The sequence below is a fragment of the Phaseolus vulgaris genome, chromosome 1 (assembly GCF_000499845.2).
Source record: "Phaseolus vulgaris cultivar G19833 chromosome 1, P. vulgaris v2.0, whole genome shotgun sequence".
Lineage (NCBI taxonomy): Eukaryota > Viridiplantae > Streptophyta > Magnoliopsida > Fabales > Fabaceae > Phaseolus > Phaseolus vulgaris.
In genome coordinates this window covers 22,967,003-22,979,406 of record NC_023759.2, presented here as the reverse complement: position 1 = coordinate 22,979,406, position 12,404 = coordinate 22,967,003, and the positions used below count along the sequence as shown (strand labels likewise).

The window sequence follows — 12,404 nt, the reverse complement described above, 5'->3', positions numbered from 1 at the left end:
AAGTAGATCAACTTTTTGCTTGCCATCATGTTAGCGAGGAGAGGAAGGTACCCTTAGCCACTTTAAGCTTTCAAGGAAACGCTATGTATTGGTGGACAACCTTAGAAAGAGATAGGCGCCTCCACAGGGACCCTCCCATAGAATAATGGAATGACCTTAAGGGAGCCCTGAGACGCCGCCATATTCCTTCATACTACAATAGGGAGTTAATGGACAAGCTTCAAAGACTCCAACAAAAGAACATGAGTGTAGAGGAGTATAGGCAAAAGATGGAGCTTTACATGATGAGAGCCTCTATTAGGGAGGAAGAAACCACCACCATATCTAGGTTCCTTAGTGGTCTCAATCTTAGATAAGGGATCAAGTGGAACTCTTGCCCTATAGGGACTTGAATGTTTTTATCCAACTTTGTATAAAAGTTGAGCAACAAAATTTGAGAAAAGGATCAAGTCGCAAGGAGAGTTCTTACTCTAACTCTTATTCCAAGAAACAATATAGAAGAGAAAGCGAGGATAGTCTTTCAAAAGATAAACCCAAAGAAACTCCCAAAAGTGTAGGAAAAGATGTGTCTACCTCACAACCCCGCAATAGAAATATCCAGTGCTTTAAGTGTTTTGGTAGAGGTCATATAGCATCCCAATGCCCAAATAGGAGAACCATGATCTTAAGAGAGAGGGATGAGTATAGCAGCCAAGATGACGAGTCTAGTTGGGAAGAAGAGAAAGAAGATAGTAAGGTGGCATATCCTTGTGAGGGAGAATTAATGATGATCAGAAGAACCCTCAACAATCACCCTAGTGTGAACCATGAAACACAAAGAGAGAACATCTTTCATGCAAGATGTAAAGTTTTAGAAAACATTTGTTCTCTCATTGTGGATAGTGGTTCTTGCTGCAATTGTTGTAGCACTAGGATGGTTGAAAAACTTAATCTACAATTATTACCTCATCCAAAACCTTACAAACTTCAATGGATCAATGAAGATGGGGAACTAACTGTAGACAAGCGAGTAAAAGTTAGTCTTACTGTGGGGAACTATAATGATGAGATTTTATGTGATGTAGTACCCATGGAAGCCTGTCATATCTTATTGGGAAGACCATGGCAATTTTATAAGAAAGCTATGCATAATGGTCTTACCAATGAGATTACTTTTACTCATAAGGAAAATAAATTTTTACTTTATCCTTTAACACCCTCAAAAGTGGTAAAGGACCAAGTACAAATGAAACAAAAAAGAGAAAATGAGAGAAAGAAAATAAAAAATAGAAAAAGACCTTAGAGAGAAAGCTGAGGCATGGGAGAAGAGTGTTCCTTCCCACAAGGTCATTCAGAAAGAAGAAAAATTTGAAAATAAAATTGAAAAGATACTTCTATCTGAACAACCTTCAGGCCTCCTTCTTTGTAAAGGAACACTTGCATGCACTGCCACACTTTCTAAAGTTTGTGAGCAACCTCCTCAAGTCCAAAAACTTTTAAAAGAATTTGGTGATATATTCCCTAAGGAAGGACCCATTGGACTTCAACCTGTTAGAGGTATAGAATTTGGATTATACGAGTGGTTAGTGATGCCTTTTGGACTCACTAATGCACCTAACACTTTCATGAGACTTATGAATCATGTCCTTAGGGATTGCATAGTTAAATATGTAGTAGTTTATTTTGATGATATATTAGTATATAGTCAAAGCCTAGAGTCCCACCTAAGTCAGCTTAGGGAGGTTCTTTTAGTGCTTAGGAAAAATAGTTTGTTTGTTAATATAGATGAGTGCACTTTTTTGTGAAGATAGTGTAGTGTTTTTAGATTTTATAGTAAACAAAAATGGGGTACATGATGACCCCGAGAAAATAAAAGCCATCCAAGAGTGGCCAACCCCACAAAATGTAGGAGATGTTAGGAGCTTTCATGGTCTAGCGAGTTTCTATAGGAGATTTGTTCCTAACTTCTCAAGTCTAGCTTCACCACTCAATGAGTTAGTGAAAAAAGACACTCCATTTTGTTGGACAGAGAAGCATGAGCAAGCCTTTCAAAGGTTGAAAGCTAAACTCATTAATGCACCCATTCTAGCTTTACCAAACTTTTCCAAAACTTTTGAGCTAGAGTGTGATGCATCGGGAGTAGGAATAGGTGTTGTGTTGTTGCAAGGTGGGCACCCAATTGCATATTTTAGTGAAAAACTTCATGGTGCCGCCCTCAACTATCCAACCTATGACAAAGAGCTTTATGCACTTGTGAGGGCCCTACAAACTTGGGAAGACTATCTAGTCTCAAAAGATTTGCCATACATAGTGATCATGGGTCTTTGAAAGATTTTGATGTGAATGTAACAACAAGAATACTTGATTCTTTGACATTCTTAGGAGCAACTTGAGTTGGTTTTGAATAGGCACTTTACTTAAAATTGGATCAATGTTCTAATTCAAGAACTCACCAAGACTTTGCACCAACCAAGACTCATATGGAAGTCCATATATTGTCAAATGGAATCAAACAACAAAGATGAAGAACAAGAAAGATAAACCGAACAGAAATGTAATGCTAAGCTACTGAACCAAACAGAATCAAGGAAACAAAGCTGGAAACACAATTTTAATCGGTGCAAATGAAAGGAAACACTAAGAAAAGCTAAGCTACCGAATGGAAATTGAAGAAATGAAAGAAGAACACTTATAGAAAGGAGCTTGCTGGATTTTTGAGACTTGGAGAAGCCATTCACGCCACTTGGAGCCTTGTTCCAAGATAAGTGATGGAGTGCCGCCACTTGAAGCTCACCATTGCTCACAAGATAAGGCAAAGGAAGAAGAAGACTCAAGACTCACAACTTATCTCTAAATTTGAGTATAGTCTCTCTACTATAAAATCCAAATCTAATTTGTACAAGGGCAGCACCTTTATTTATAGCCTATAAGGTGCTGAAATGCAAACCCAAATGTGCCTCAAATGAGCATCAAATTCGGCGCCAACTAGTGCACGACGGAAGTGTGACTTTTCTTCCTAGTTTGGCACCTCCTAACTCCTATCTACACTCCCCCCTAGACTCCCTTACTACTTACACCTATTTATTACATTCGCACCCCTATTCTACAAAAGAAATAAGAAGAGCCATCTTATTATACTCTTGTCCCAAAGCTCTTGCCATGCTTCTAGTGATTCGTTGGGCTTGGGCCTCTGGTTGGGCTTGGGCCTCTGGTTGGGCTTGGGCTTCATGGGCTTGAGCATCATCTACTTGGTTTCCATCAGATTTGAAGGGTCGGCACAAGTTGAAAAAAAGACATGCAAAGTGGATGGAATTTCTTGAATAATTTCCATATGTTATGAAATACATTCTTGAAAACATGCAAGAGCTTTATAAAGAAAATCCGGATTTTGCACCCACTTTTGCTAAGTGCCAATATAGAGCACAAGAAAATTTTTATGTTTCTGAGGGGTACTTATTCAAAGAAGGAAAACTTTGCATACCCCAAGAAACACATAGAAAACTCCTTGTAAAAGAATCACATGTTATGGATCTAACCCCTTTTGTAGGTAATGAAGATGAAGAGGCAAAAGCATGTGATTTGAGGACAAATCCTTTTCAAGAGGGAGGGGATGATGGAAGAGGCCCAAGCTCGTGCCCTAGATCAAGCCCAACAACTAGGTCCATGGAAAAAAGGAATCAAGAAGATTGGGACTCTACTACTGATGGCAGAGAAATGTTTCTTTATATGTTCAAAGAGGACCACAAGAAGTAAAGCCCAAGCCATGAAAGCTAGTTTCTTTATTTGTAATTTCAGTAGAATAGGGTTCCTTTAGCATAATGGAGAGGGGTGCTTATCATTGTAGCTTGAGTAAAGCCTTTTAGGGTAAGAAGTTAACCTAGCTTCTAGAAGTTTTCGCCTAGGGTGCGACATTGAATTTAGTCAAAACCCTAGCATCCGCTCTTTTGTGTATTTCCCATCCTACCATTGCTCCTTGCTCTCAAAGGCACCATATCCTATAAATAGGGTGCTTTGACTCATGTTTTGTAAGATCAATTTTATGAGTAAAATGCTGCCAAATATTGCAAGCTTCTACTCCCTTGTCTAGTCTCTCTAGGTTAGACACTTTGATCTTCACCTCCACCTTTCTCCAAGTGATATGGCCCAACCAATCACTCTCCATACCTTTCATGCACCTACAAGGAACCCATAGCTCTATATGAGCCCTCCTTGATCCATCACATCCATTGCTTCTGCCACCCTTTTCAAATCTCCAAGAAGAACAATCCATCTTTTGGTATCAACCCATCAAACCGTTTTGGGACTCCAAAGCGGCATACTATATTCTTCCCCAAAAAGTGTTGGACCTTGTGGGTTGTGATCTGCGCCACTTGCTCAGCCTCTCTCCACTTTGTGAAGTACTCAATGGCAACCACGAGGTACTTCATCTGTCGAACTGCCAGAGGGAATGACCCTAAAATGTCGATCCCCAGGTATGAAACGGTTAGGGGCTATAGATCGATCTCAACTCTTCTGGGCCCGCCTTGTGCCAATCAGCATGTTGTTGGCACCGTTGTGCATACCTCGTACAGTCTTCCCTCATGGTTGGCCAATAATATCCTGCGCGGACATCCTTCGACGAGAGAGCTAGGCCATCGATGTGACTCCCGCATATCCCTTCGTGAAGCTCTGCCATAATGCGCGTGCACTGCTCACCACTTACGTATATCAGGGTAGGGTGAGTAAACCCATCTCTAAACAAATCCCCGTCGATCAGGGTGTATTTACTCGAATTCTTCTTGACTACTCTAGCCTCTGTGGCTTCCAGCGGGAGTATCCCATCAGCCAAGTAACGTCGATAGGGTGTCATCCAGGTTTCGCCTCCTTCAACTAGGCAGACTTGCATTGACTCTTCCTCTGATAACGCGTATGTGCTTATTCTGCCATTTTCTGGGTCTCTTGAGTCAACGACTGGTGACTTCTCTTAACAACTTCTGAGGTGCTTATCTATTGGACTTCCGATGTGATGTCTGTGGTGGTGGTTCGAGGTGTCCTCAAGGTCTCCTATATGACTGTCCTTTGTCTGCCTCCCTTGCCTGAACTGGCGAGCTTTGCTAGCAAGTCAGCTCGGACATTCTGTTCTCGAGGGACATGTACCAACTTGAACACCGCGAAAGTCTCCTTCAGGATATGGACATACTGTAGGTACGTGACCATCTGGGGGTCCTTTGGCTTGGTATTCCCCTGTAACCTTCCCTGTTACCAACAGAGAGTCACTCTTCGCCATCAAACTCTTTGCCCCATTCTCTTTAGCCAGTAGCATTCCAGGTATCAGTGTCTCGTACTCTGTCTGGTTGTTACTGGCCTTGAAAGCGAGCCGCAAGGCCTGCTCGATAAGCAACCCATTTGGACCTTCCAAGATAACACCAGCTTCGCTACCCTGTTGGTTGGAGGATCCATCTACGGAGAGGACCCATCTAAAACCTGCTTCCTCTTGGTGCGTGGCTGCCGAGGAGAGTTCTACCACGAAGTCAGCATAAACCTAGCCTTTGATAGGTCCTTTGGGTTCGTACTGCTCATCGAACTCTGATAGCTCCACCACCCAGCGCACCATTCGTCCTGCCACATCGGGCTTTTGTAAGACCTTCAGGATGGGCAGGTCTGTCATCACTATTACGGTGAAGCTCTAGAAGTAGTGGTGAAGTCTTCGCGATAAAAACACTACTTTTGTACCGTCCCGTCCCCGGACGTTGACCAAAGGACAAAGTCAACGCATGGTGGAACCTCTCCAGGGACCCATGGAAGAAAGTCAACAGGTTGACCACTCGAGTCATCGCCTCGCTGAGGCGTCGCCCAAGAGTGGCATCGCCCAAGTGAGGCATCGCCCAAGAAAGGCGTCGCCCAAGAAAGGCGTCGCCCAAGAAAGGCATCGCCCAAGAAAGGCATCGCCCAAGAAAGGGCGTCACAAGGAGGCTTCGGGCCTCGACAGTTCAGAACAGTAACCAAAAAAAGGTGGCTTCAAGGACATAAGTTCTAGCACCAACAGGGGGAAAAACCTGACTCGTGAAGTACCCACGTCACAGCTGGGAAACCCTGGTATAGATACGACCCACGAGAGGGCCACGACTAGGGGAAAACCACGTGTGTGGTACGAGAGAAAGGTAGATACACCCTCAGGGCAAGAAATCTGTGATTAGGGTGCGCGGGTTGGCACCCAAAAAGTCGACCCACATAACAGAAGCACTTCGCAGAAAAGAGGACTCATATGATGAAATAACCCTAAGTTGGGTAGCGGTGCTGTGGGACCCTCTGCACAGAATAAACGATCAAGTCAAGAGGGTACGTGGCAATACCCACGTGCTCATTAAAAGTTTCAGGGAAAGTTCGCCAAGGTACGCGTTAATTCAGTTAAGATTCGAATGTTCCAAGGAATGTTTTTATACGCCTTCAATGCGCTTTAACGCACTTTTAAGATTAGAGGTGTATAAAAAGGGACCTTGGGGCATTTGAAAGGGGACCGAGTTTTAACCTAAATTCACACAAATACACAGAGCAGAAAACCCTAGTTGTCTTCGCGGCGCACTCACAGTGAGCACAAGGCAATTAGGGCAACACAGTTCCAGTTACACAGTTTCAGTCATTCAGTATAGTCTTTTGATGTTTCTCGCTAGCTGACTTGATCGTCGGAGTGCAAACGGCCGCGAGGGCGCCCCTTTGTTCACTTCTTTTCAGGTACTCACGGACGGAGCAAAACAGAGGTGCCCTAGCTCGCAAGGACAAGCCACGCGCAAAGATGATCCCGGTCAACCGGCGGGAACAACTTTCAAAGCTTCCTTCTCTATGGCCTGGTACCTCACCTCAGGCCCTTGCAAAACTTTGCTCACGAAATATATCGGCCTTTGTACCTGATCCTACTCCTGACCAGAACCAAATTGATCGCCCGACCAGTGATTGTGAAGTACTAGCGAAGCGGGGTGCCTAGCTGTGGCTTGCACAATACTGGTGGGCTGGCCAAATACTCCTTCAACTTGAGGAAGGATTCCTCGCACTCCTTGGTCCAGACGAACTTGCTATTTCTCTTTAGGCACTGGAAGTAGGGATGCCCCTTATCTCTCCCTACAAACACGAATTTGGACAAAGCGGCCATCCGCCCTGTCAACTGCTACACTTCCTTCACCGAGATCGGGCTACGCATAGCTATGATGGCAGCGCACTTCTCAGGGTTAACTTCAATCCCACGCTTAGTGAGTAGGAACCCTAAGAATTTGCCTGCCTCGACCCTGAACACACAATTTTCAGGGTTCAGTTTCAACCGGTACTTGGCTATTGTGGTGAATAGCTCTTTCAAATCAACAACGTGCTGATCCTTCACCTGAGAGGTAACTACCATGTCATCCACATACACCTGAACATTTCACCCTATCATGGGCGCAAGTACTCTGTCTATCAACTGATGGTAGGTCGCCCCTGCATTCTTGAGCCCGAAGGGCATCACTTTGTAACAGTGACAGGAGAGCTTCGTCATGAATGTCGTCTTGCATTCGTCCTTGGGATGCATGAGGATCTGGTTATACCCCGAGAAAGCATCCAGGAAGCTAAGGAGTCTGCACCCCGAGGCGCTGTCTACCAAGGTGTCGATGTTAGGCAGCGGGTAGGAGTCCTTCGGACAGGCTTTATTGAGATCTGTGAAGTCCACACACATCCTCCACTTCCCGTTTGCCTTCTTGACTAATACTACATTCGCCAGCCACTCCGGGTATTGGATCTCCCTGATGTGGCCAGCACTCAGCAGTTTCTGGGTCTCTTATCTGATTACCTGACGCCTATCATCATTGAACTTTATCCTCCTCTAACGGACAGGTAGGACCTGTGGGTCCATGGTGAGGTGATTATTGAACCAAGTGGTGTTCAAGCTTTGAAGAATCCAAACCCTTTGAAGGATTTTGATGGCTAGGTTGTGCTTGCTATTGTTGAGCTGTCTTAGATAGGATCTGGGGTAGATTGAGTTATGTAATCCACTCTTGATTGAATCTGTACCGACCAGGACATCAGGTGTGATGACGTGTCTTGCGCGTGCCCGGGTGGGGCGTGCTCAGTGGAATACGTAGGCTAGAAGAGATGAATGGTTCAGAAGTGAGCATAGTCGCCGAACGCTGAATTGGCGTTCTCCGATCTCTAGTGTGCGCAACCGGCGGTCACCAGAGTTACGTCACAGTCGCCGTATGGGAGTGTTAGGAGATCAGATGGTAGGAGATCGTCGGGGAATGCTAGGAGATCGGGTGGTTTGCACACCGCCACAAGAAGCACATCGCCGGATCCCCCAGTAATTTCAAGCGTATAAGTTCAGTAAGATGATTATTGCGCCAGCATGGAGCATGAAGGTCGAGTGGGTTGGGGGGAACACCTTGCTCATCAACGACAGGATTCCCATAGTGGACATTCGTTGGTGGCAAGGTTTCCCCAGCTAGAACATGCACGGCGCAGCAATAAAGAAGGTGCCGCTTGCGACGAGCGATATCACAGAGATGATGCACTTTGTTGCATCCGATACTCACCTTGTCAGGTGATGTTTCACAGCGCATTGTGCGCTAGCTTGCTCCTTGTGTAGAGGACTTAGCTGTGCGGCTGGTTACTACACAGAAATAACGTTCAAGTTGCCCCAATCCAGATGACGACACGTGTAGGGTTGGATGTCACCAGTTACTCCAACCTAGATGATGACACGTGTAGGGTTGGGTGCAATAGAGAAATGACGCTCAAGTTGTCCTCGCTCAATGACGACACATGTAGCGCTGGGCGCTACCTGCTATCCCAGCCCAGATGGCGACACGTGCAGGGCTGGATGCGAGCCACGCGTCCAAAAGCATAACGGCCTGGAGAGAGAAGAAACCTAGCTATAAAGGTAACCTTAACAGAATTTCCAGAGGTACGTTTTTCATTACGGCTCATTCTGCTAGGGTTGTGTGCCTTTAGTACGGTCCTACAGAGCATATTTTCTCTTAGTTTTTTGGGTGTTCTTGTCCCTGACTTGAGCATCGGAGCGCCACCGGCCGCAGAGGCGCCACTGTGTGTTTTTCAGGTTCTCAGAGAGGCTATTTGCTGTGTGGACTTGGAGGGCACGTGGTGACAAGCTGGTGAGGAAGACTGTGACAAGGCAACGCTCTTGCACTAAGTCAATCGGCAGGATCAGAATCCAAAGCATAGGCATTCTCAATTTTTTTAAAAGAAAAGTGTTTTTCTAACTAAGTGAAAAATAACCGATTGTTTTGTCGAAACAACCGATTGTTTTATACTTAGGTGTTTTTAGAAAAGGTTGAAAACTGTTTTTCAAATGGTTGATGTTCCCGCCGGTTGACCGAGAAAGTCTTCATGCGTGGCTTCTACTCGCGAGCTAGGGCACCTTCGTCTTCTCCTCAGATCTTCGCCTCCCTCCGCCGCGAGCACCTGAAAAGAAGTGAACAAAAGCGGCGCCCTCGTGGTCGTTTGTACTCCGACGATCAAGTCAGCAAGCAAGAAACATCAATACACCTGTGTCTCGGAGCATCGTGAATGGATGCTCTGAAGGTGGTAAATAACTGAATAACTGACTTTTTCCTCTAATCACTCGCCTACTGAGAGTCAGTCCGCCAGCAACTAGAGTGTGTGTATGAAAAACTGAGTCTGGATCCCTGTCTCAAACGTCTAAAGCCCCTTTTAAACGCTTAAAGCATTTAAAGAGTTTTAAAGCGCATTGAAAGCGTTTTAAATGTTTAAAGCATTTAAGGCGTTTAAAGTGCTTTAAAGCGTTCAAAACGTAAACTGAGTAAAAACGTACCTTAGTAAACTTTCAGAGAAACTTATACACCTTGATGTTTCAGTGCTTACAGCCATGTGTCCTTCTGGCTTGATTGCCACTCTATGTGGAGGGCCTTACAGCGCCGTAACCCAACTTAGGGATATTCCATTGTGTAAGTCCTCCTTCCTCGAAGTGCATCAGGTGCGAGGGGTGACTTTCTGGGTTCCAACTCATGCGCCCCAGCCTCTAGCCACTCACCCTGGGAGTGTATCTACCTTCCTCTCGTACTACGCACATGGTTCGCCCTTGGGCGTGGCCCTCTCATGGGTCGTATCTGTCCCAGGGGTCTCCCAGAGGTGGCGTGGGTACTTCACGAGTCCGGTTACCCCCTACTGGTACTAGAACTATGGCCTTGAAGCCACCTCTCTCTTCTCTTCATTACTGTTCTGAGGTACCAGGGCCCGAGGCCTCCTCGCCAGTACCGTGGCCTCTTATGGTGTTGCCTCCTCCACGGTCTTTCCTACCCTTGGGTATCGGGAGGTGACACCGTCGACGTCTGAACTTGGCGACGCCTCATCCTGGCGACGCTTCAAACTGGCGACGCCTCCACCTGGCGACGCCTCCACCTGGCGACGCCTCCACCTGGCGACGCCTCAAGCGGTCAACCTGTTGACTTTCCTCCCTGGGCCCCCTTGATGGGTCCCACCATATGTTTGACTTTGGCCTTGACTTTGACTTTGGTCAACGCCCGGGGACGGGACGGTACACAAGCCCCCCAGTCTTGAGCTGACAACTTGTTTTCAGCGAAAAGACTAAGGCCTCGCCCTATCGTCCACGTGGCATTCTGATGACGTGACATTCTCTATGCAGTTTGACATGACACTTTCTGCGCTGGTGACGTGACACTTTAAGCCATTCCATAATCTCTCGACACGTGGCCTAATAACACGACCACAACTTAGCGCCTCTCGCACTCCTCAAGTTAACATTATACCTTTCAAAAACGCGCGCTCCAAATTACTGTTTCATCACTTCTTCGCATTCTACTCAATGTTCATCTTCTCAAACTTTCTCTGCAATCCTTCTTCGCACTTCCAATCTCCACCAAACCCGATACTCAAAAAGGTATTATTTTTCTCCTTCAATGACCCTTCTCTTTAACTTTTGTACTGATATAACTGTCTGGGTCTGCTTATTTCTGTTGCATTCGCGCTCTTTCTTCCCCATTTCCCTGTTTTTCCCTTTCTCGTTCCCTCGTGGGTAGGGTTCTCCTTAGAGTTTCTTTCCTCTTTACGCCTTAACCCCATTTGCTGAACCTTTCTTCTTCTTCATTCTTCAGCTTTCTCAATCGTGCGTACTAAAACGACAGCCAACCCTCCACACCCAAAGGTCAACTATAGGGCCCTTTACCCTTGGGCTCCCGACGAGCTGTTCACTGAGTGCTCTAGCCTGACCACCATGAAGGCTTGGAGGGATCACATCGAGGGATCAGGGATCTATCAGCATCGTGCCTTCGCTAGGAGGCACGATGAAGATATAGTTGTGCTTCCCTGTACTCCAGGCGAGCCTATCTGTGGGGATGAGAGGGCCAACAATGGAGTTCCCTTCTTTTACTTTTACCAGACCGTGTTGAAGCGCATTGGGATGCCCTTGCCCTTTTCGGGGTTCGAACGAGAACTGCTCACGGAGATCAACATCGCCCCAACCCAGTTACACCCCAACAACTGGACTTTCATCAAGGCGTTCAACATCTTGTGCGGGTACTTTGGCCAGTCACCCTCAGTCGATATCTTCCTCCATTTCTTTGAGGTGAAGAAACAGGGGAAGAGCTTGTGGGTGAGCCTGAGCGGCATTGCGGGGAGGGTCATCCTCTCCCTTTTCCAGCAATCATACAAAGGCTGGAAAGGGAAGTTCTTAAAGGTGTGCTGCTCCGAGTATGACCGCACCGCCTTGGTTGGCTTCCCCCTATACTGGGTGCAAGAAGTCAAGCTGACCAAACCCAAATCTCTAGATGAGCTACCTTCGGTTGATTGAGAGGTTTGCCAAATCTGGGCCAGCGTGGGAGTTCTTGACACCTCTATCCTGATAAGCCGCGAGTAAGATGTTGAGGCTCTTGCTAATTACATAAGTATGAGAGTCACCCCTTATAACCTCTTATTCTCAGCTTCTGCTTGTTTTTTGCTTGATGTATGATTTATCTGCTCTTCTTGTGTAGTAACTTAGCTTGTGCCTAACCCCCATTGTTTTTATCTTCTCGGTGCAGATTCAAAAATGGACAAAGGAATGAGGTTGAAGCTTGCCCAGGTGCTAAGGTCCAAGAAAGAAGCTTCATCAAAAGGAGGTGGGGATGCCACACTTCCCACTTATGAACACGTTCCCACCTCCCCCACTCTTCACCCTCAAGATCCACCTTCTCCGAACCTCCCCTCTCCAACTCGCGCCCCAAGCTCCCCACCCCCGATAGCGGCCATGCCCCTTGCCCTGGCCGAGTCTTCCGCTGCTCCAGCCCCCCTTGACAGAGGCAAAAGGGTGGTGGTGGTTCCCTCAGAGGATGAGGAAGACTCCGGCGAGGGGCTAATCTTCAAGAGGAGGAGGACCACCCAGGCTCCCCCTCAGGCGGTCACCTCTTCCTCCTCCTCTTCACACGGGGCTAAATCTCTTAGAGAGAACC

General features: G+C 46.4%; 1 protein-coding gene across 1 annotated transcript; it reads left to right on the top strand.

Annotated features, from left to right (window-relative positions):
• The first annotated feature begins 209 nt into the window (after positions 1-209).
• On the top strand, positions 210-2,307 carry LOC137815698 (uncharacterized). The gene is made up of 3 exons (XM_068618811.1): positions 210-328; positions 385-1,207; positions 1,765-2,307. Exons 1-3 carry the CDS (start codon positions 210-212, stop codon positions 2,305-2,307), a joined length of 1,485 nt encoding a protein of 494 aa, XP_068474912.1.
• Positions 2,308-12,404: the final 10,097 nt, after the last annotated feature.